Here is a 22,163-nt window from a genome sequence, read left to right on the forward strand (position 1 = left end):
TTTTTGCAGTGTTACTTTTTATAGATACTTTTGAAAAGATACATAGATACACACATGCAAGTTCATTTAGTCAAGTTAATGTTAACGTTTGCTTGTTCTCTGTTTATTTTATTTAAAAATTGCTATTGAAACATAAAAACAAATAGAATAAACATAGAATTAAACTAAAATAAAGTAGAAAGAAAAACATGGAGAACTGATGGAAGATGTGGAGGAACGACTAAGTTTTTACATTTATGAGTTGTAGCAGGAAATGTGACCTTTAGGTTTAGTTCAGCACGGTGCTAAGTGTGTTAGTGCAATCATTCAAATTAAGGTTATTATTGGGTTGAAGGTTAATTTAGTTTAAAATAGAAGACATCTTATAGATTTTTCAAATCTTTAAAGTAGAAATAGTGTGAAAAAATAACAAAATTTGTTGAATAAAAATATAACGAATACGATAAATATTTTTAACATATTTTTAGTTTAGTATTTTAATGAATAAAATATGCTACTAGGATCTCAAATTTCATTATCAATGAAGAATCATTCATGCCAACAGATGTTAGTTACTGCTAAGTAGGCAATTGAAAAATAAAGCACTCTCTCGACAAACTAAACTCACGCTCTATAAGCCTCTTATCATACCTGTGCTGCTGTAAGGACAGTAGCTTAGACAATAACCTAAAGGAAAATTCTTCGAAAGATCTATGATCTCCTTCTCGTCGGCAAAGAATGTCTTATGAAATAGAATAATGAACTTCACGAGCTCTACGTGATATTTATATTGTGCGTAAAAGTGGCTTTGCTAGTTTTAGTCATGTCGTGCCAAAGGTAGACGGTGCTCCGGCTAGAAATTGGTACCCGCTGGTCGAAAATGTAGTAAAAGATGTTTGCATCTCCGGTGCAAGGAACAAATGACAAACGTTATGAAAGTGCACGGTACTTCTAACTAGCGACAACAAACCACTGCCGGTCTGACTGGCGGAGAATGCTAGAAGCGGCCAAACCCATATATAAAATCACCATCCAAAAAATAAAAAAACATAAAAATGTCTAAATAAAAGATAAATACTTTTTAAATCATATAAAAAATCTTTTCATAATTATAAATATAGAAGTAATTATATTTCATAATCTTTTTTAAAGCAATGAAATTAGCAGCACGGGCTAGATTGTGCTAAGGAAGGGATATACTATTTATATAGTATATATGTAGGATTGTTAATAATAATATATAATATTAATGTATATATGTAATAATGTATATTTATTTAATTCAAAGTATAATGCATATTATAAATTACGATAATAAAAGCTATGTCGGCTTTTCAATTCCTCAAGTAAAATTAGCAGCAATCACTATGACCTTTCCTAAGACACTGACCCTTCTCGTGGCAAACTGACACTTCTTAACTTACTGATATTTGCCTGTGTTGCCGCTTCTTAGTACTGTTAAGTGCTGCCTCTTACATATATATAGATTAAAATCTGCAATTTTCCATGAAGGCACGGTTTGGAATATATATCCTTGAATTTTTATACTGGTATAATCATATAACCATAGCCATCGTTAAGATCATTTATTCATATATTTTTAATATATTTTTTACTGTGCTAGAAACTAAAGCCTGGTAGGATATTGACCTGCTCAGGCTCTGGAAATGGTCTATTACAATACCGCAATTTGTGAAAGACACACCAACGATTCTAAAGATCTTAACGAATGATCCATTTTAAATCAGGATAGTGCTCGTTGTTTTATAATAACATGCAATATTTTTGAGGTCTATACTAGTGACATCGGGTAGATATATAAGGAACAAATATCCCAGAATAGATATTAATCAACTGGCAAGTGCCGAGTAGCGATAGAGCAGATCAGTAACAAAATATTTTTGTCACTTATTAACAAGTGTAGTCTAAGCAAAAGACCCCTAATCGGTCTGCGTGCCTTTCTTGAAGACAGGTTCGCATCAGTCATAATATGAATATACATTAATAAATATTTATGATTTATCCATGTTTCAAGAACAAAACCTCATAATTTGACATAGATAATATTGTATTATACATTATTTGTATTACAGATTATTGTATTATTATTTGTATTATAAATTATAAAATATTGTATTATAAATTATTTGTATGGGAGCTAAACACTGGTACAGTAAACCCGCACACGTATTAATTAATATCCATTAAGTACAATTCAGTAATAAATTAACTAATAGTTAAGTTTGTACTACTCATATCTAATATAGGATATTTTAGAAAAAAAAATCCATGCTTTACCATTTGACTAATACTACTACTTTTCTTCTCAATAAACTTAGAAAGTTTGAGCAAAAGAAACAGTTCTGTTCATATTGATTTTCAAAATAAGTTTACTGATTTCTTCTACAAATTCATATATTTAAATTTCTCTTTAGTCTAGAATATATTAAAAACAAATGACAAATCTTTGAAGCTGCCATTTTTTCTCCAAGTAATTGTTATGCTACGTAACTGAAACATTTCCTACGCCTAGATATATGCTACTATGAACTGTAAGGGTAAATGGTTATACCACCTCCTTACATTGTAAGTTGATTCTAGGAGCAAAATTCTTATTTCATTATATATTTATGATACTGGTTTTATTAATGCAAAATAACGTCATATTAGTATCTGCTCTAGCTCGTCTTAGAGTTTTATTTGAAAATATAACTTCGTAAAAAATTTAAATCAAATAAATGCAAATTTTTTTATTGCAAAATTCAACCTGTATGAGAGATATGAGTCAACTAGAAAACAAGCTTAAATAACTATAAACCCACACGTGTTCTTGTTAGGAAAAACACAAAAACGTACCACAACTTACGAGTGAGGTGTGCTAAGTACCGCTTTAAAGAGCTCACATACATAAGCCACACACTCGTGTCTTTTGAATAAATAAAAGTGCCATAGTCAGTTGAAATGCATACTTGCACACTCCTTCTCCTCCGAGCATATGAGCCAAATATGCAGAATACAATTACATGAGTTGAAATTCATGCAGCCACAGACATCTCAGCTTAGCACAAAGATAAAGGTACCGAAATCAAAAATCCCTGAAGTCATAAACACTGCGAAAATTGCTTTAGTTTCTTTTATTTTCACTTCAAACAATGAAAGTAAAAGAAAAAAATAAGACCCGCACAAAAGGATAAAGGATTGTAGCATAAGAAAACATATTTCTAACAAAACACTAACACTAATACACCTTACACATGTCCTTCCCGACACACACACACTAGCAGAGCACCTATAATTTTATTTTCTAAATTTCTGCTACGAGTATTTTGTTGTTTTTTACATTACTTTTGGCACATGGGAACGTGTAAGCTGCGGCTTGTGATAAAATGAGGCCATTACTTTCGCTACTCGGGGAAAAATCTAATTAAATGTCGAGTCGCACATTTTACCGAAAAAGGATTTATTATGCCTTGCACGTTTTATATTACCGCCTAATGATAGGCTTTTGTTTTTTTATTATTACATTTAAAACATTTTCTTTGTCAGATATTAGATTAAAGGGGTCTCACCGGGTTGGCACTTGGTAACGTAAGCAGATTTTTTTTTCACCTACACATAGTACTCTTACTTTGGTTCAGGGTAGTAAGTGCAATTACTTAAAATTAGTTTAATAGCATCGTAAATTAAGCCAAAGAAAGTTGAATTTCACAATTTAGAATTTCCCAAAATAAATAAATAAATAATTTATAAACAAAAAGAAAAACAAAAACAAAAGCGTTTATACTGCCTTTGCGTATTTTAGAAATTTAATAAATTTTGCATGTTTTTATAGTATTTTTTATGTTGGCTTTTCATTTTTTACCAACACTTGCCACTGCTCAACTCAGAGACCTATTGTACCTAGTAACGCAAGGGCTAAAGCGTAATTGCGAAGGTCAAAGTAATCACAGACACGCATTTACATTTTTAATGAATTTTCCACTATTATTCACGCGTAAAATCGTAAAGGCGCAAGATTTAAATTAATTTTGAGTCATTCTGAAGTACGTACCACAATTAATACTTCAGCAATTTAAAATTAAAGCGAGACATACTCAATATTTGCGGTAATTGAAATTAATATTGTGATTGAAAAATACACATATAACAAGTTAAAAATATTTTTTTTATTAAATTAAAGTCATTTAGAGGTACATGACGACAAAATAATATAATATGTATGTATGGTTTAATTTCTTTATGGAATGTACTATATGTACTTTCAAACCGACCGTCTTTGGAATGATGTACCTGATTGCCTACAAGACTTATATGTAGTGTACGGACTTAAGCACCCCCTCTTTAGGGAGACTTGTTCCGGAGCTCGCTTTCGTATCACTTTGGGGAGGGTCTCTTTTAAATGGGGATTTAAAAACACGCTCTTTTGATTATTATTTACTTTTATTAACTTACATATATATAACACGTTAAGGACCGCATGCTCCGCCGGTGGGTCATTCCGGAACAACATTACCGGCCCGCGTGCTCACGGGTGGGCACACAACATGTTTTACCTGGGGACCGCTTGTACACCTGTGTGCATGATTTAAATTCAATTTATGTACAGTACCCCATTCGTCGGTCCCTCGGAGAGATACTGCATATAACAGACTTAGTTAATTTGCCATAGCCTCATTTTAAAACGATTTTTTTTAATTAAACCAATATACGTGATTAACAATAAAAAAAAAATGCCGGTCCCTATGTGTGAAATAAGATTTTTCAATGCGGTCTTCAACGTAATAATTATATGTTTTTGTCATCATTTATAACTTAATCGGTCTTTTATTTACTTATACATAATAATAATACGACTGGCCCAGCTTGACTGTATGCCGTCCTAAAGTCCAGTTTTTTGTTAGAAGCTACGTTACTTTTAATATTGTTGAAATACTACTTACATACTTAGGCAGAGGTCCGGAAAATGGAGTACAAAGACAATGTAGCTCTTGACATGGTTGATGAAGAAATATCGGCCTATTAACCTGTCCCAATGGCCATATATCAACTTTCGTTTGTCGCTGATACGAAGTTTTATAGAAGAGGCGCTAACTCACCTGCACACTCCTTCCAATATTAAGATATCCATAAACTTGAACTAGAGTTATTTTAGAGCTACTGTCTAACACGTTGATAAATCGTCTACATTCGTGAACGATTTTAGACGAAATATAGATTGTTGAAATATTTTTATTAGCTACCCGACAATCAGTGAGAATATTTCTTTTCACAAATATCCAAGCTTGTAGCAAGAGTACTGCCTGATATATTAAAGTTAAATTGCAAAGATGGTAGGATTTATAAATCCTTAGGTCCGCGAAGTAGATTGCTGTATTTTATTTATTATTAATAAATTTTTTTTCTTACAAGTTAATTTTTTTTTTTTAATATTTACTTGCTATTTACCTATTGTTATACATATTACTATAGATTAGGTACTTAGCTTGGCAGAAGCCATCACACCAACTACTTATCTTCATTCCAGTTGTCACAAGTCACAGATTTCACTTGATTTGTCATTTCCATATGTTACCCGGGTTTTCTGCGTCCTTATCAGTATATATATGTTTATTCTAAAACCAGAATAATCACTAAAACCATAACATGTAATTTCTATTGAACTTAATCGAATGCCAAATACTTAACTTTTCACCTCTTTCTATAGGCCCGTCTTGACTTAACTCATTTTAGCTCTTTTATAGATCTTAAAGATTTCTTAAATAATTTCTATTGAGCTTAGTCAGATATCAATCACTTAACTTCATTTCAGCTCTTTCTAGTCTTTGTAGTCAAGTCTAAGATCTGCTTTAATTTATCTTTTCCATATGTTGTTCGGGTCTTGTGCTGTCTTCTGAATTGCAATTAAGTATTTTTTAGTGATTGCTTTTATAGACTTATCCAGAATGTGACCAACACACTTTAATTTCTGGGTTATTATTTATTAGTAATTGATGCGAAGCGAAAAGTGATTGAAATGAATTAATTGCTTGATTCTCATCTGGTAGGAGATGGTTCGTGAATGCACGCTGATAGATGAGCTTGATCTAGAATAAATGATTGCATATTCAATTGTCGTATTTGTTCGAACTTAAATGCAATTTTTCTATTATACGAGATGAAATTAAATTAAATTATTATAAATTTCTGTCCTCAATACTTAACGATATTTGTATTCTCGCATTTCACTTATACGAATTCAATCAATTTTAAATGGCAGAAAGACCTCAATAAATTTAATAAAATATAATAAGAAATATTTTTCTAAATATATCTGTAAATACTTCGATTTTGTATAAGTTAAATATTTTCTTTTCAATATTATTAAAAATAAATATGAGTTTTATTTTTATTATTCCACAACCGTGAGCACAAATCCAATAATGCCATTTTATATATTCCGTATAAAATTTGTTTTCTTTGAAATATACTCAAATATGAAAACGATATATGTATATATATATATGATGTATATATAATGCATCACTGTATATATTTTTATCCAAGTTCAAAGATGTGAAAGTTAAGGTGCTGTGTCCTTAACCTTTACAGCAAAAACATAAGAGAATATTGACAAATGGATAGAAAAAATGGATCTAAAAATATTAGAAAAGTTATTTATTTTGTGTGATGGGGTTATACGTACTCATAGTGAAAGTCATGTGAAGTATTTTCGTTTTTTATGACTTTATATTAAACTATTTCATTCCATGCAGAAAAATTTTGCAGAGCAAAGCAAATGTTTATCTAAGGTTAATATTTATTTATAGTTATAAAAGTTAATATTTAAACTGTGGTTTAGTTTAATACTGCTCCACATTCAAGAAAAAAAATTATTATTAACCTTAATTTAATTTATACTTTATTTATTTAGATTTTGTTGTTATTTATATTATAAATTTAAATTATTTACAAAAAAAAATCTCATAAATACAATATATTTCTTGATTTTCATTTTACTTCATAAAAATGGATTACATTAGGTCACAATTGCAATTCTTTAGATCGCTATTAGGCCTCTCTTGAACCATATAAATCTAACCATATAAAAAGAGTTTAAAAAGAATTTAAAATCAGATTCTAAATTTACCAAAACTTAAAATTATTTTCAGCGACAAGTTCTGTAACTCACTAAAATCCCTTAGAATGCGTTTACCTACCATGCTTTATTTCGCTGCGCATAGACTAGATGGTGACTAAGGAGCTGTCAAGTGCTTTTTTTTGAACGGAAGATTAAATCTTTTACAATGGTTTCCTGAACAACAAAGATCCAACAATATTATCTCCATAATATTACAGTATACTTAACAAAGTTTACCTATTGTATGACCAGTATCTTTACGCGGAATTTCAATGCGATTGCTAAATTTTTACGGAATCAAGAGGAACCAACTTACTTATTAAAAAAAAAGGAAGATTCAATCTCTTGCTAACAACAAATCATCTAACAAATCAATAATCTGGCATAGTTTTCCTATAGCAAATCCACAATATGGTTAGTATCTTTATGCAGAATTTCAGTGAAATTGCCAGATTTTTTTTAGGAATCAAGATAGGACAACTCAACTCAATGAAGAGAAAGATTCAATCTCCTAGCATGGTTTCCGAACCAATAAACTTTACTTAGCAAGCCCACAACTAATATCTTTAATTGAAATTTTAGCGTATATTTTTTCAAAATCAAGAAAATGCAAATAACTTAATAAAAAGGAAAATTCAATCTCCTTTTAACAACAAATCATCTAACAAATCAAACTTCCGGCATACTTTCTTAACCAACAAAGGTCCGTCAGTAAAACTACTGTATGACTTATATCTTTCCGGGACATTTCAGTAATATTGGTAAGTCTTTTCCTGAATCAAAAGGATCCAACTTGCCTATAGATGCCTTCATATTGTAAAATCTTCACATTTTGCTTTTATTCATTCAATTAACATAAAAAGAGTTCATTAACTATTTGTGTAATGCTTCTTTGTGTTATATCTAGATCACTTAAAGTATATCTAAGTTCTTCTAAGACACTGTGCTTAGCTAACTCATATGACTGCGATATTCCTGTGATGGGATTTCAGTAAAAAAACTGCTGAAACTGTCGAGTCTTCTTTGTAGATACATAGCAGTACAACCATATTTATTATAATTTAAATTTGTAAGTCAAGGATTTTACACATCTACCACAAATTAATTATCAAAAGTATTTCAATAGATTAAAAATATTTAATATTTTTTCTATTTTTTTTTTAACATTTTTTTTAAAATGTATATTGGTAAGTAAAGAAATCCAATATTCTCATTGAGATGCCTCGTAGAGATATCAGTCTTTTGGTAGGTTTACTTACAGGTCACTGTAAAGAAAGAAACCGTGTCAAGAGATTAAATATCCCTTTGAATGAAACCTGTCGCAGCTGTGGGGAAGACGATGAGAGTGCTTCTCATCTACTATGTTTTCGCCCAGCTCGTACACGTCGGCGATTTAACACTTTAGGAGATCTCTTTCTTGAGGGTCTTGGCGAAGCTCTAGGTTGTTTTAAACCTTGAGTAATTCCTATATATATGGTAACACAATGCGCCAATAGGACAAAGTATATCTTCTAGGGATTGCTGGTAGAACTTAATTTATATTGATAAGTAATACCTACCATTTTCTTAAACTATCTTGTTATCTCTAATGGTTTTCATATTCAGTAAACTTTTTAGACAAATTATTGAATATTAAAATCAAGTAACTCTCCCCTAACCCTAGAATGCATCCTCTAAGTAATATATGGTATTCGGTGAATTTTCCATAACTTTGCAAAGTTTAGAGTGTTTTGTCAAGAACGAATCTTAAAAACAATCTCAGCTATAATAATTTTTACTTTAAAATTGCATGCATTAAATTATCTAATTTTATTCGAGCAGGAAAAAAAAGGTCCTGTAGAAGTTGATATAAAAACAAAAATCGCATTAAAGGAATTGAATTGGAAAGTTAAATTTGCGTGCCAAATGGACATAAGAAAATATGTTTTTTCAGTGAAAAACTGGACAAGGTACGATTTGGAAAATGTTTTAATGAACATTGCAAATTTTGGCAACGTCCAAGATAAAAGCACGGAAAACGTTAGTTTATGGCGACTAAACGGAAATGACGTGACGCCAACATTTCAACTAAAATTAAAGAAAAAATTCAGTTAAAAGGAAATGAAATACAAAAATCACAAAAAATTAAAAAGAAACTATTTTACCTACTATAGCAAAATGGAGACATTTTGTGGGTGTAAAGTTTCAGTGAGAAGTTCTCCTTTTCCCCACACAAGTAGCTCGAAATTTATAGACAAAGTTGAATGAAAAATAAAAACGATATTAAAAACATATAAATTTTATAACTCAACTGTATAAGGAAAGGACAAAAGTAAACCAAATTATACTAACGAAATGTCCTTAAATAATTTTGAATTAAACTTAAGACCACATCAAGCTTAAACCGAAATATTACAAAACAGATTTACTTACTTTTCAAGGACATTTTAACACAAGTCCTAATGTATTTAAATAAAGCATATTATAAAGATTAAATTGATTTAAGTGGTTTACCAAATTCTGCAAAAAATATGTACTATATGTACAACTACTATAGATTTGGATTTATTCTCGGAGTAGCAGAAGTGTAAGCTTTGAGATTTTATAAAGTAATAGAGACATAAAAACACGTCCTTAATCAGAACTTATGAAAATATCTTTTTAATACATAAAAATAATGTAAATGTACCTAAATAGCTTTCTATTTCTATCTAGTTTTAAAATAGAAATTTGAGACCGAATACGAAATTTGTGGAATAAGAAATTATGGGATAGCTTTAATGTAAGAATATTTCGCACTAAGAAAATTTTAAATATATCCGCTTTTCTAACAACAAAATTCTTATTCATCTTATTCACTTTAATTCATTTATTTCGTATTTTATAAATTCACATAAATTTATTTTAATATTTAATTATTACTAATTGATTCGAGGCCCTATGCTCCACTTAGAAGAGAAGGACAGCAGTAAGTAAGTAAGCAGTGGATTGTAAGAAACTTTGATTAATATGATTTTAATATTGAAAAATATACAAATGAACTGATTGTTTTTCTATACTTTCCTCTGTAATTAAAAGTTTAGTCAATTATCTAAAGATAACACAATATATAGCACAATAGACCCAACGGTTGCAATACCACATCCTCTAACAATAATAATAATATCTAAAGATCAGAATTTTGTTAATAAAAATCTAATCGTTGTTGAATTTGAAATATTTCAATTTGTTTCACAAATTTCAATCTATTACCATTTACTACACATAAATAGATATATATAAACAATATACATATATAAAGATATATATAAAAAAGACAAGTGCATGAACGCGATATATATGAATATTTTGGTATTATTTTGAAAACCACTGCAAATAATTTCCTCTTAGTTGTTCTCTATAGAGTTAACAGTCTCAATATGAAACCCCATTCTAAAGCATCCAATGCATTTTTATAGACGTTAAAGGCTTTGCATTTATGTGCCTAAGAGTTACACATATAATTGTCTAAAGTTCTAGAGTTAAGCTGACTATACTTATAGTGACTGAAGTTAATTATATACCCCTTAAATATATATTTATATGTTATAGAAATTGATTGAATATCTAAGAATTTAGTCTTTCTGCAAAAAGTTTTCATTCTTCTTGTAGAAACTTGACTCAAACTTCAGTTATATCTGGTACCGAAAATTGGTCCGAGACGACTAATTCGTTTATAGAGCTGCTAAGTTAATGCAAAATTATTCAGTTATGAGGCATTCAATCTTGCCGATGACACATATGATTTATGCTGACAGACGCCAGATAGATATCAGATAACCCACTGAGTAGTCGGTGGCCAAATCCGTTAATATTCAAACAGGCGTCGTCCCGGGAAGACGGAGGTTGACATATACTCATGAGAAGCATTTACATAGATTTTACAAAATAAAAATCTGAAAACAATTTAATGGCACGATTATAATTTCCTAGTCTCTGCGATTTGAGAACAGATTTTGTTGATATCATGCACTCTGAGCAAGTTTTCACTGAACTCTATATTGTTATAGCTTAGTTCTGAAGACATCAGACTTTTAAATTACAAATTTTTATATAAATTACACAAACAAAAAGTCTCTAGCGGCAATTAGTACTTGAAAAATTTTTATTGATTACACTAGCAACGATTAATAACTAGATAAAGCATTAACTATATTTTTATTCTCAGATTTTGTAACTTTGAAGTTCGATATTTTATTTATATAAATATTATTTATATAAATATTATTTCTATAAATATTATTTATATTATTTTACAATGTAACTAAAATAACTCATATTAGCAAAGTTCGTCATAAAAACGCGATATTTAGGGAACTGTGATCGTTCCAACTATATTTTATGAAAGTATTTGACTTGAATATAATTGCTCTTAAATATTTTAAATTTGCATCAACTATGAAAAACGTCATTCTAAAATATATACCTATATATTCATATAGTCACATATGTATATATATATTACATATATTTTCGGCGAACTTTAACTATATTTATTTTATTAGTTAAGAAATAATTAATTGAATCACGCATTAGTTTTGAGTGTAAAATTTGCAAAACTCTACGTGCAATTTGATATTAAATTTTATATTTAGCACCATTATTGTGATTACAATTTTGCATTACAAAATATCCTTCGAAAATTTTAAATTATTATTTAAATTATAAATTTTTAAAATAAATTTTTAATACTCCTAGAACAAAATGCCAAAGACCACGTGCATGTTAAAGTATATTTATTAAGTATAATATCATTTTTGTACGGAGTGACCACTCTGGACTGACTACTACGGAGAGACTACTGCGGAGTGACTACTACGGCGTGACTACGACGAAGTGACTACGACGAAGTGACTACTACGGAGTGACTACTCTGGACTAACTACTACGAAGTGACTACTACGGAGTGACTACTACGGCGTGACTACTACGGAGTGATTACTCTGGATTGACTATTACGAAGTGACTACTCTGGATTGACTGCTACGAAGTGACTACTACGGAGTGACTAATACGGAGTGACTACTACGGCGTGTTTACTACGGAGTGACTACCACGGATTGACTACTACAGAGTGATTACTACGGAGTGACTACTACGGAGTGACTACTACGGAGTGACTACGACGAAGTGACTACGACGAAGTGACTACTACGGAGTGACTACTCTGGACTGACTACTACGAAGTGACTACTACGGAGTGACTACTACGGCGTGACTACTACGGAGTGCCTACTACGGAGTGACTACTACGGAGTGACTACTACGAAATGACTACTACGTAGTGACTACTATGGACTGACTACTACGGAGTGACTATTACGGAGTGACTACTACGGAATGACTACTACGGAGTGACTACGACGAATTGACTACTACGGAGTGACTACTACGGAGTGACTACTACGGAGTGACTACTACAGAGTGATTACTACGGAGTGACTACTACGGAGTGACTACGACGGAGTGACTACTACAGAGTGACTACTCTGGATTGACTACTACGGAGTGACTACTACGGAGTGACTACTCCGGACTGACTATTACGAAGTGACTACTACAGTGTAACTATTACGAAGTGACTACTACGAAGTGACTAATATCAAAGTGATATAACTGTTAGAGATAGTTGTTTGGTTTACGAGATAAGTGAAATTGAAAGATTGATTCCGCTTCCAATACTCAGTGAGATAAAGGAGAGATGCAACACTTTCAATATTATATACAGGATACATTATATACAGATACAGGATTAAATAAAAAATTATATGAAAAAAATTAAATTTACCAATACAAAACAAATTTTCCTTTAAAAATATTCGTATTTCCGCCACCACATATTATTCGCATTTTTATGAAAAAAAAAGAAAAATTATATTAAAATATATGTACACAATCTAATTTTATATATAGATATATATCTTATACCTAATGAAAGAATAAATTTAATTTGAATTTAATAATACATCACTTGCTTCCTTTGCAAACAGAAAATTATAATTAATTATTTCCTTTCCTATTTACCTTGTAATATTCGTTTTGTATCGCTTTGCCGACTGATTCTCAAGCTCTGATACTACAGAAATCAAATTAAATGATACAAATAACGAAAATGCAAATAATGTACCATACAAAAGGAAACATGATTCAATATATGTGGCAACCTTGAGAAGTGTATAATTTCCTATCCTTACCTGTTATATGGCAACTTCCATTATTGCTGTTGCATTGCTGGCCGCCGAAAATAGAGAAATTTGCTGATTTGACCTCAACGATTTTTTTTTTTTTATAATATATATATTTTATTTTATTTTTTTTTTTTCAAATTTATGTGTTGGTGTAGAATGCTAACACGCCCAATCGTTTGATGACTAATAAAAAAATATTTTTGCTTCTTTGAGGCAACTATTTTGCCAACTCAGTTGGTGATGGTTTGTGAACACCGAAGCCACATTAAAACGCCAGGAACGATTTCAAAACATAAATCATCATCAAAATGTTTTATATCGACCATTTGCAATAATTTATGACCTCAGGATTGGCGTGTTTTGGTCGCAGGGCACTGAAAAATATTGCAATAAATTATTTAATAATTACTTTAAACTGCTCGCCAGATACCAGATTTCAGTTTCAGGTTTTTAGTAAATTTTAAATGTGAACTTATTTATAATTATTGTTATTTAAGTCAAAATATTAAATAATGTTTAGGATATTACCAAAATTATTGCTTATTTATATATGAGAAATGTTCAATGAAAGCTTTAGCAACAAATATTAGAGATGACATTTCAGGAATGAAGATATTCACAGGGACTAGAATGTTCAGAGCATGTGGAGAGATCACTAAAATTGTTTGGTTGTGTGGATCCTCATAATAATACAGAAATAAAACAAATGATATATATATTCAACCATAAAGTTATGCTTGGCTTCACACTATATTTTTAAAAAATTATTCGAATTATTCGAACTCATTTTCATATATTAATGGAACTCTCGTTACGAAGGATCGTTCAAGTTGTTAGTAAGAAAAAATGCGTTAAATCACAGAAGATGAAGATAATATTTGATTTCAAAATGTTTATAATTCAATTTTCTTTATCTACAAATTATTGCCTAATATTATAAGAATTAAATTCTGAATCGTCTGTAGTGTTAATGGATAAATAAATAAAGTCAACGTAGATATAGAGTTAATGAATAATAGAGTTAAGGAATAAATTTTGTCAATATTTTATTGGGAACGGGTTACCGTAATCATTTTCCAGAAATTATATTAAAATACTAATAGAAGTATATATGTAAGGGTGGCAACGCCAGTTATAGAAGTAATGTAAGAAGGAACGAGATAAAGTCGAGAGTTGATGTTTGGCAGTCGAATTCAACAGTCGTAAAGTAGCAGTCGTAAAGTCGCGGTCGTAAATTAACAGTGGTAGAAACAGTGCGGTGGCAGTCGATCCCTTGAGTTTATAAATTTCATTACATTTAATTATAATTAGTTTATTATTTTGGATTATAAATTATATTTTCCTTATACAAATAAATCTATCTTACATATATGACAGTTATTCTATTGATCTTCCTCAATGCTTTGATGTCAAACTACTGCGGTATTTCCTTATCCTTTAATTTACTAGTTATGGCACTTTAACACTGCTGTTCACTATGAGCCCAATGTGCAAGCGTATCATCTTGGTTATTATGCGAACCCAAGTATTAAAAACATTGATCGATTATAATTACAATTATTATTATTAATAAAAAAAGTAGGGAATACTATACATTCCGACTTAGACGGTCTATGGGATTAGAGGTAGATATGGATTAAAGATGGTTGGGTCCAGACGGAGCCGGGTTAATCAAAAGTATTTAGATACTTTTAAAAATTTCTGGAATTAGGATATGGTTTTTTCAATTACAATTAGTATTCTAATCTAACTTCTAAATTCCAAATTCTATTCACTTGTAGTTTGGAATTCGATTTTCTTAATTATAATTACAATTGTACTCTAGCATTTTAATTCGAAATTACAATTACACTGTGATTGTAATGGAATTTTTAATATATTTGGTTTCGCACAGCTCTTCGCAAGCATAACCCATTTAATTCAAGAAAACCTATTTATTGACATTGCAAATAATTTAAGTGTACTGCGTCTAAAATAGGTTACTCTATGTATTCCGGACCAGATAATCAATTTATCATCAAGTTAATTAGCGTCGAGTTTAAAACATAGCCTTAATAAAATTCCACATATAGCTGTTTATTAGTCTAACTGTATTCTTAAAAAACAAGCTGGGTTAAAGATAAGTGAAGAGAACTTGTTTAATTACAGTTTTCGGTAACGCCTAGTTCCTTCATTATAGCCATACGCTTTCTAGTACTTAGTTTATTGCTTTTTTAAGATCGATAAACGCTATATACTCCTTGTATAAATGGCAAATACAAATACAAATTGGTTGTAGGAAATGGTTGCGTTATTTGTAATGTCTGCATCAAGGATGCGATCCGAGATTTTTAGACTATGGTGAACAAGTTTTATAGTGTTATTCCGTGGTATTTGGAATACCAATACAATGGGAATTCTTACCTTGAACAATTTTATTAAAGAGTGGTATTAACCAAAAAGTACCTAGTAAGCAGAGAAAGCTTGTTACGTATCCTATTCCTCATTCTCTTTCATTTTAGCAAATACAGCTCCCAATTTGTGGATAATTGTTTTATTGAATAATATCTTAATTCACAGTTTGGTTTAATTTCAGTCACCTATGTCCTGAATCAAATTATTTGCGAAGGGCATTTTTCTACAGTAAGGAAAAGGCAGAATACTATTCCAGTATTTATGACAGGTTAATTTAGCCTGTCGTATCCTGAATCAGTTCATTTGCGAAGAGGTAGATCAGTAGTCCACAATACGGAACCTCGGTAATTTCGTGATGTTATTTCAGTTTAATTTACTATCAGCAAATAGCTTCTTTTTGCATAGAGCCAAAAGAAGAATTTTATAAAAAATTTGTATTTAATACATTTTTTTATTAACATTCAGGATGTACACAGACAGTGGCGGAGCTAGACCACCTCTGCACGACGGCGACATCAGAACTGCGAGGCCCCCTTTATGACCCAGTTTTATTGTTAATCAAATTAAAATAAACACAAATTAAAATAAATGAATTTTCATACTTTTAGCCTCACTCAATTTTTTTTAAAATTATATCATAATTTGCGCCAGCTGCTATTTTTGCTTCAGTTTATAGAATTTCCAATGGAGATAGTCTCTCTTGGATCATAATACTTTTCTAGTACGTCTTAATCAATTTTAACTATGAGAAGCTTCTTTCCGTCGAAGCTATACTGACTGGAACTGTGAACATGAATCTGGTTACTATAAAAACATTCGGGAATACATCGAATATGGTTAATGCCATTATCAAACCAAATTGTTCAAAATATTTATTAAGTGCGTAGAATCCACATCCGGTAACTTTTTGCGAGGCCCCTGTGGGCGCGAGGACGTCGGCGGTTGCCGACATCGCTGACGCCTAGCGACGCCACTGTACACAGAAGATCTTAAATACTTTGTTTCCACAGTACTATAGAAAATATATGATAACATTTATCACAAAATTACTAACTTAACTTCATGACTTAAGGGCGCATATCATATCAGACGAAATAAACAAAATATATATGTATATATGTATATCTCAGATTAATTTAAGTACTGAAAAGGTCTGCTATTATTATGGAGCTAAAAGTATATGGGAACCATTTCACAAAATAAAAATATAGTTACCTTTTAACACATTACTACATCACTTTTATCGTTTTATCATATAACTACCAATCATCATTCAAAATAAATTTTATTGAATTATTGTGTACATAAACTTGGCAATAAAGATTAAACTGATAATCTCACAAAGGATTTGAGTTGAAATTTGATGAAATTGTAATTACCAATGAAAAATTCGAATCTATTAGTGACAAAAAAAAATGACATTCAATGCAATGCGGCAGCATTTGCCTCTCTAATTACCCGTTGCAGAAACATTAAATTTATGCCACCTATAAAAATCCGAACTGCCCCACTGACAAGTCAATTCATAATAAAAATTGGTACCGGCGATGGCAGGAATAAAAACAGTACCGCGCTAATGGCTGCACTGACAGTGCTGGCAAAGCATTTCCACAACACACGCCACACTCCGAACACTCCATTGTAGTGGTTCGCGCTACATTTCCTTCCGCGTTAAGGATTAACAATTCAAAAGCAAATACCGCAAAACGATACGATATAAAAGCAATTTTAAATAAATAACATGAAAGAGGAGAGTGAAATAGTTTTTTGCATACTTTGTGGCGCTTTAAAAATTCATTCGCTCATTAGGACAATAGCACGCGAGCGGAAATCCGCATAGCATGATAGCCATTTCGTTTTTCTGACTATACGAGTGAGTGTCTATCCTGAAAGTGGTTTTTATCTGCGCTGCGCTTGTGGACACTTTACTTGAATTAGCGAAGAATACTCATAAAATAGATAAAAATGCATTGAAAACAGAATTTTCACTTAAATAATTAAATTGAATCTCATTAATAAAATTGTTTTTTTTATATTATTGGATAATGAAGTGCTACTATCGATGGTATTTCGATGTAGATATTAATTTCATATTATTCCCATTCTTTTCATCCCTACCATGAAGTTTAATTTATTATTATGTTGAAGCTAGTTGAGTGAATGCACTTGAGCACTTTTACTCTCTATTAACAGCGAGGTTGCTTCAAAACCCCTCTTTACGCCTTGACTCGATTAATGTTTATCACTTCATCAGCCTAAGCAATAATTGACCTCAGATCTGCATACCTCCCCGAGGTGTCTGTAACCATTCTGAGATTTGATAACGCGGTATTGGTAAGCCTGTCAGTTTTCATAAATAATTTTAGAGATCTATCCTTTATGTATTTTTTGATCGGATCAAGCTTGAGCTCCCTGAGGATATGATTCGTCCTAATGTACCATGGTACCTTGAAAAGTCTACTCAGAGCCTGGCTTTGTGGAATTTCTAGCTGGCGAATAATACTGTTTGAGGCTTTGCTAAACGCTACACATCCATATAGAAGTGACGGACGAATTATTTGGATATATATCAGCTTCCTGTTCTTAACATAGAGATTTTCATTTTTGAATAGCGATTGGAGGTGATGAAGAATTTTGACAGTTGAATATAATTAAGCCATGTGAATTGTTTGTCGTTGCGAAGTGTTTCGAATATATTTGGTATAGCTATATTTTGTTGAGATAACGCAGTACACATTCATGAAATCAATTTGACAGAAGTTTTTAGTAAACTAAGAAAACAAATTTTAAAATAAAAATAAATAATATTATATTGGCAGTATATACTTTTTATTGCAGTCTGATTTGTTATTGTGAAATGTCAGACGAGTCTACAGTTCCTTTATTGGACGTTGTCATAATGTTGTATCTTATACTATTGCTGTTTATGGACCAATATATGGAAGTGGAAGATGTGCTAGTGGTAACCTATGTATTGGACATTTATTTTTTACTACTTAAACTTAATATGGAAGTTTCTAAGGTCTTTAATATTGATCTAGTATAGAAAATGAGTTAATCAAATTTGGGAAAGGACTGGTCAAATGATTACTTTCTTAATCAAAGCAAAAATAGTTGAGTCATTTGTAGAGAATATTAAAATAAAAAAGTGCCCATCAAATTAAAAAAAAATTAATTTTTTGTTTTGTCTCCTTTGCTATATCATATATTATATATACAGCATTATATACATGCATTGTTACCGATCTTGTAATAAAAGCAACGATGAGGGAGCTGAAACCGTTACAAACCTCACGTTATATTGCGGAGAAACCGTTTGTGCATAAGGACTTAGAAAGCACTTCACACATATTCCAACGTAACGATGGTGTACCTCCTCCATTAAAGCAGCCATACGAGGGTTCGTATGAAGTAAGTCGTAGCGAAAAAACTTTAAAAGTTAGGGAAAAAGGACGGACAGTAAATGTTAGTATGGACCGCGTGAAACCGGCATACATGGCGAATGAACGCGGGGAAAGTTTGACAAGAGAAGGAATGGAAGAACCTAACCGCAGTGACTGTGTTCAACATGCACAGAAGGTGACCCGAGCAGAAAGGGTTGTACGGTTTCCAACGAAGTATACTGCATAAGTGCCACTAGAACAGAAAGTAGATTCTGCTGTCAGTTGGGAGTCAAATTCTAGAAGGGGCTGTGTAATGATAACGCAGTACACATTCAAGAATTGTTTAATATTAACAGGCTATCCTACTTAGCACTATCTAATCTTAGAGAAATCACTCTCCGCACGGGGAGGTACGCAGATCTTAGATTAATCACTGAATAATCATGAAGCTTATAAGGAATACACAAATTAATCAATGAGATGGGTGCCTTAAACTCACCAATGTCGTTACCAGTTCTGTCAGTGTTTGTGGTAACAGACAAAAGCCTTATATTAATCTAATTTAGTCCCAACCTATTTTAATAATACTGCAGCTTAGCTTAGTAATACTACCGTAAAGCTTAGAACACATCCCAAAGAAAGTGTTATAAGCTTCCGATGACCGTTAAAGTTGAAAGACAAATATCAAACTCTATAGAGGTACAAAACAGGGAATACAATTTTCGTCACTACTAAATCATTGATTTTGAACTTAACATTTTTTTAATCACAATATGACTATAACTAATGAACACCATCCATATATCGTATACGGATAATTCTTTAACTACTCTTGTACAATACAATACATGAACATAATAAATCAGTATCACTTCAAATAAAACAACAAAATATGTACTTTTCAATTAATTTAAATTAAATATTCCTTCATTAGTTAATAGCATAATATTGTTAACCACAAAATTAATCTACTATTCCCATTTTTCGTAATTCACAAACCATTACTCTAAAGATTAGAAACAGAAACGAAATAAAAACCAATCTACGAAATCTGGAAGCTTCATCGTCAGCATTGTAGGGCACAACTTGGCTAGTAGGCCGGGCAACTATAGTTCCAGTACTAGCTGGACGATCACGATTTATTCGAGTAGAGTATTCACGCACTCCTTGTGGACCACGTAAATCTGAACCAAGAATTCTTAAGAAATTTCCTTCATCTCTCAAACCGACAATACCCTGAGCAAGTGGTAGATTATGTTGAAAAGTGTGTGGATATCTCAACAAACGATTGGCTGTGTGAAAATCCATACTCAAATTATGAAGTCTTCGTATTCGATGTAGCTATAATTAAATATATAATTGCAACAAATATATTTTTAATTACAATTCAAAACAAATAAAAAAAAATAAACGTGAAATTTTACTTACTTTTCAATGAAAGTTGCTAGGATTTTAATTATTTACAATCAACCCCAAAATGTCAAAATACATAATGATTTCAGTGTTGTAAAAGGCAATAGCAGTAATTTTGAAGCTTAATATGAAGTGATTAATGCATATGCATAAAATCGAAATTTCTTCCACATAATAATTTATTTACATATTTTTGATTCACAATAATTATTAAATATTTTGACATAACTTTCAATATAATGAAAATAGTAAATCGACTATATAATTAATTTTTTTTTGTGTTGAGAATTAAAGATGAGCACTAGAACTTTTATTTTCTGCTTATTCTTCTCAACACTGGCAGGTGTGGTAATCACATTGATGAGTTTAAGGCAGCAGTTTCATAATTCTGTATTCTCAAAGAATACCTATACCTCCGATCTGAGTTATTCTCATCCACTGGCAGTTAGGTACCACTGGCAGGTGTGGTAACCACATTGGTGAGTTTAAGACAGCAGTTTCATAATTCTATATTCTCAAAGAATATCTATCTCTCCGATCTGAGTTAGTCTCCTCCACTGGCAGTTAGGTACCACTGGCAGGTGTGGTAACCACATTGGTGAGTTTAAGACAGCAGTTTCATAATTCTGTAATCTCAAAGAATATCCATCTCTCCGATCTGAGTTAGTCTCATCCACTGGCAGTTAGGTACCACTGGCAGGTGTGGTAACCACATTGGTGAGTTTAAGGCAGCAGTTTCATAATTCTGTATTCTCAAAGAATATTAATATCTCCGATCTCTCCGATCTGAGTTAGTCTCATCCTACTTAAGTAGTAAAGCAGCTTGCAGTGAAGCGTACAACATATCGCATATGTGATGACCGTTACAATTAAAAGACAGATATCAATGTTGGTAAATCCCAATCTCGTTTAGTAATACCACAGCTTGCAGTGACTTGTAAAATAACTTGATGAAGTCTTACCTGCTTTGCGGAAGCACCTAACTTGACATTTCCTTAAGTGGGATAAAAAATTAAAAGTGCGTTGGCCTATGCTTATAAAAATCTCAATCATCACTGGTCTATAAAAAAAGATCGAAAATTTTATATACAATCTCAGGGCAATTATTAAATCTCCAAAGAAAGTACATTTCTCATTTCGTGGTTAGTAACATATAATCTATTAAATATATTTTGCTTTCTATTAGGACTTCGAAACGGTTCTATAACCAACAGTTCTTAAAGTCTCACACAGTTCTTAAAGTAGTTTCACATGGACCTAAAAGACTACACTGATACGTAGATCTGTAGTCACAAGAACCTAACCTCATGTAAACATATGTTAAAACCTCATAATGAATATAATTTAATAATTCATTGTAAACATGTGTGATAATAGGTTTCTATAATTAAACAAAAATTATTAATTACATTTTATAATCATTTTAAAGTGGAGAGGATAATTAAAAGCCAGATGCATTAACAATATGAAAATGGTATGATTTAAAAACAATTAAGAAAGATTTTCCTCTCGATGAACTCTCGATTCTTTTCTCATAAAAAGCATTTTCACAAAATCCAATTTGCGTAATTGCAAGGACCTTCATAATGATGAATGTCATTTGCAAATTAAACTCAAAAAGATAAATAATGCAGTGTTCAATATAACAAAAAACTTTTGCAAACAATTAAC

The 22,163-nt window shown here is 31.2% G+C and overlaps 1 protein-coding gene across 1 annotated transcript; it reads right to left on the reverse strand.

Moving 5' to 3' along the window:
• Window positions 1-19,978: 19,978 nt before the first annotated feature.
• Window positions 19,979-20,683, reverse strand: LOC119684553. The gene is made up of 2 exons (XM_038098612.1): window positions 20,508-20,683; window positions 19,979-20,420 (listed from the first exon to the last, which is right to left on the reverse strand). The coding sequence occupies exon 2, from the start codon at window positions 20,385-20,387 to the stop codon at window positions 20,043-20,045; it is 345 nt and encodes a 114-aa protein (XP_037954540.1). The 5' UTR covers window positions 20,388-20,420; window positions 20,508-20,683; the 3' UTR covers window positions 19,979-20,042.
• Between the last annotated feature and the right edge of the window lie 1,480 nt (window positions 20,684-22,163).

Source organism: Teleopsis dalmanni, chromosome 2, assembly GCF_002237135.1.
Source record: "Teleopsis dalmanni isolate 2A chromosome 2, ASM223713v2, whole genome shotgun sequence".
Lineage (NCBI taxonomy): Eukaryota > Metazoa > Arthropoda > Insecta > Diptera > Diopsidae > Teleopsis > Teleopsis dalmanni.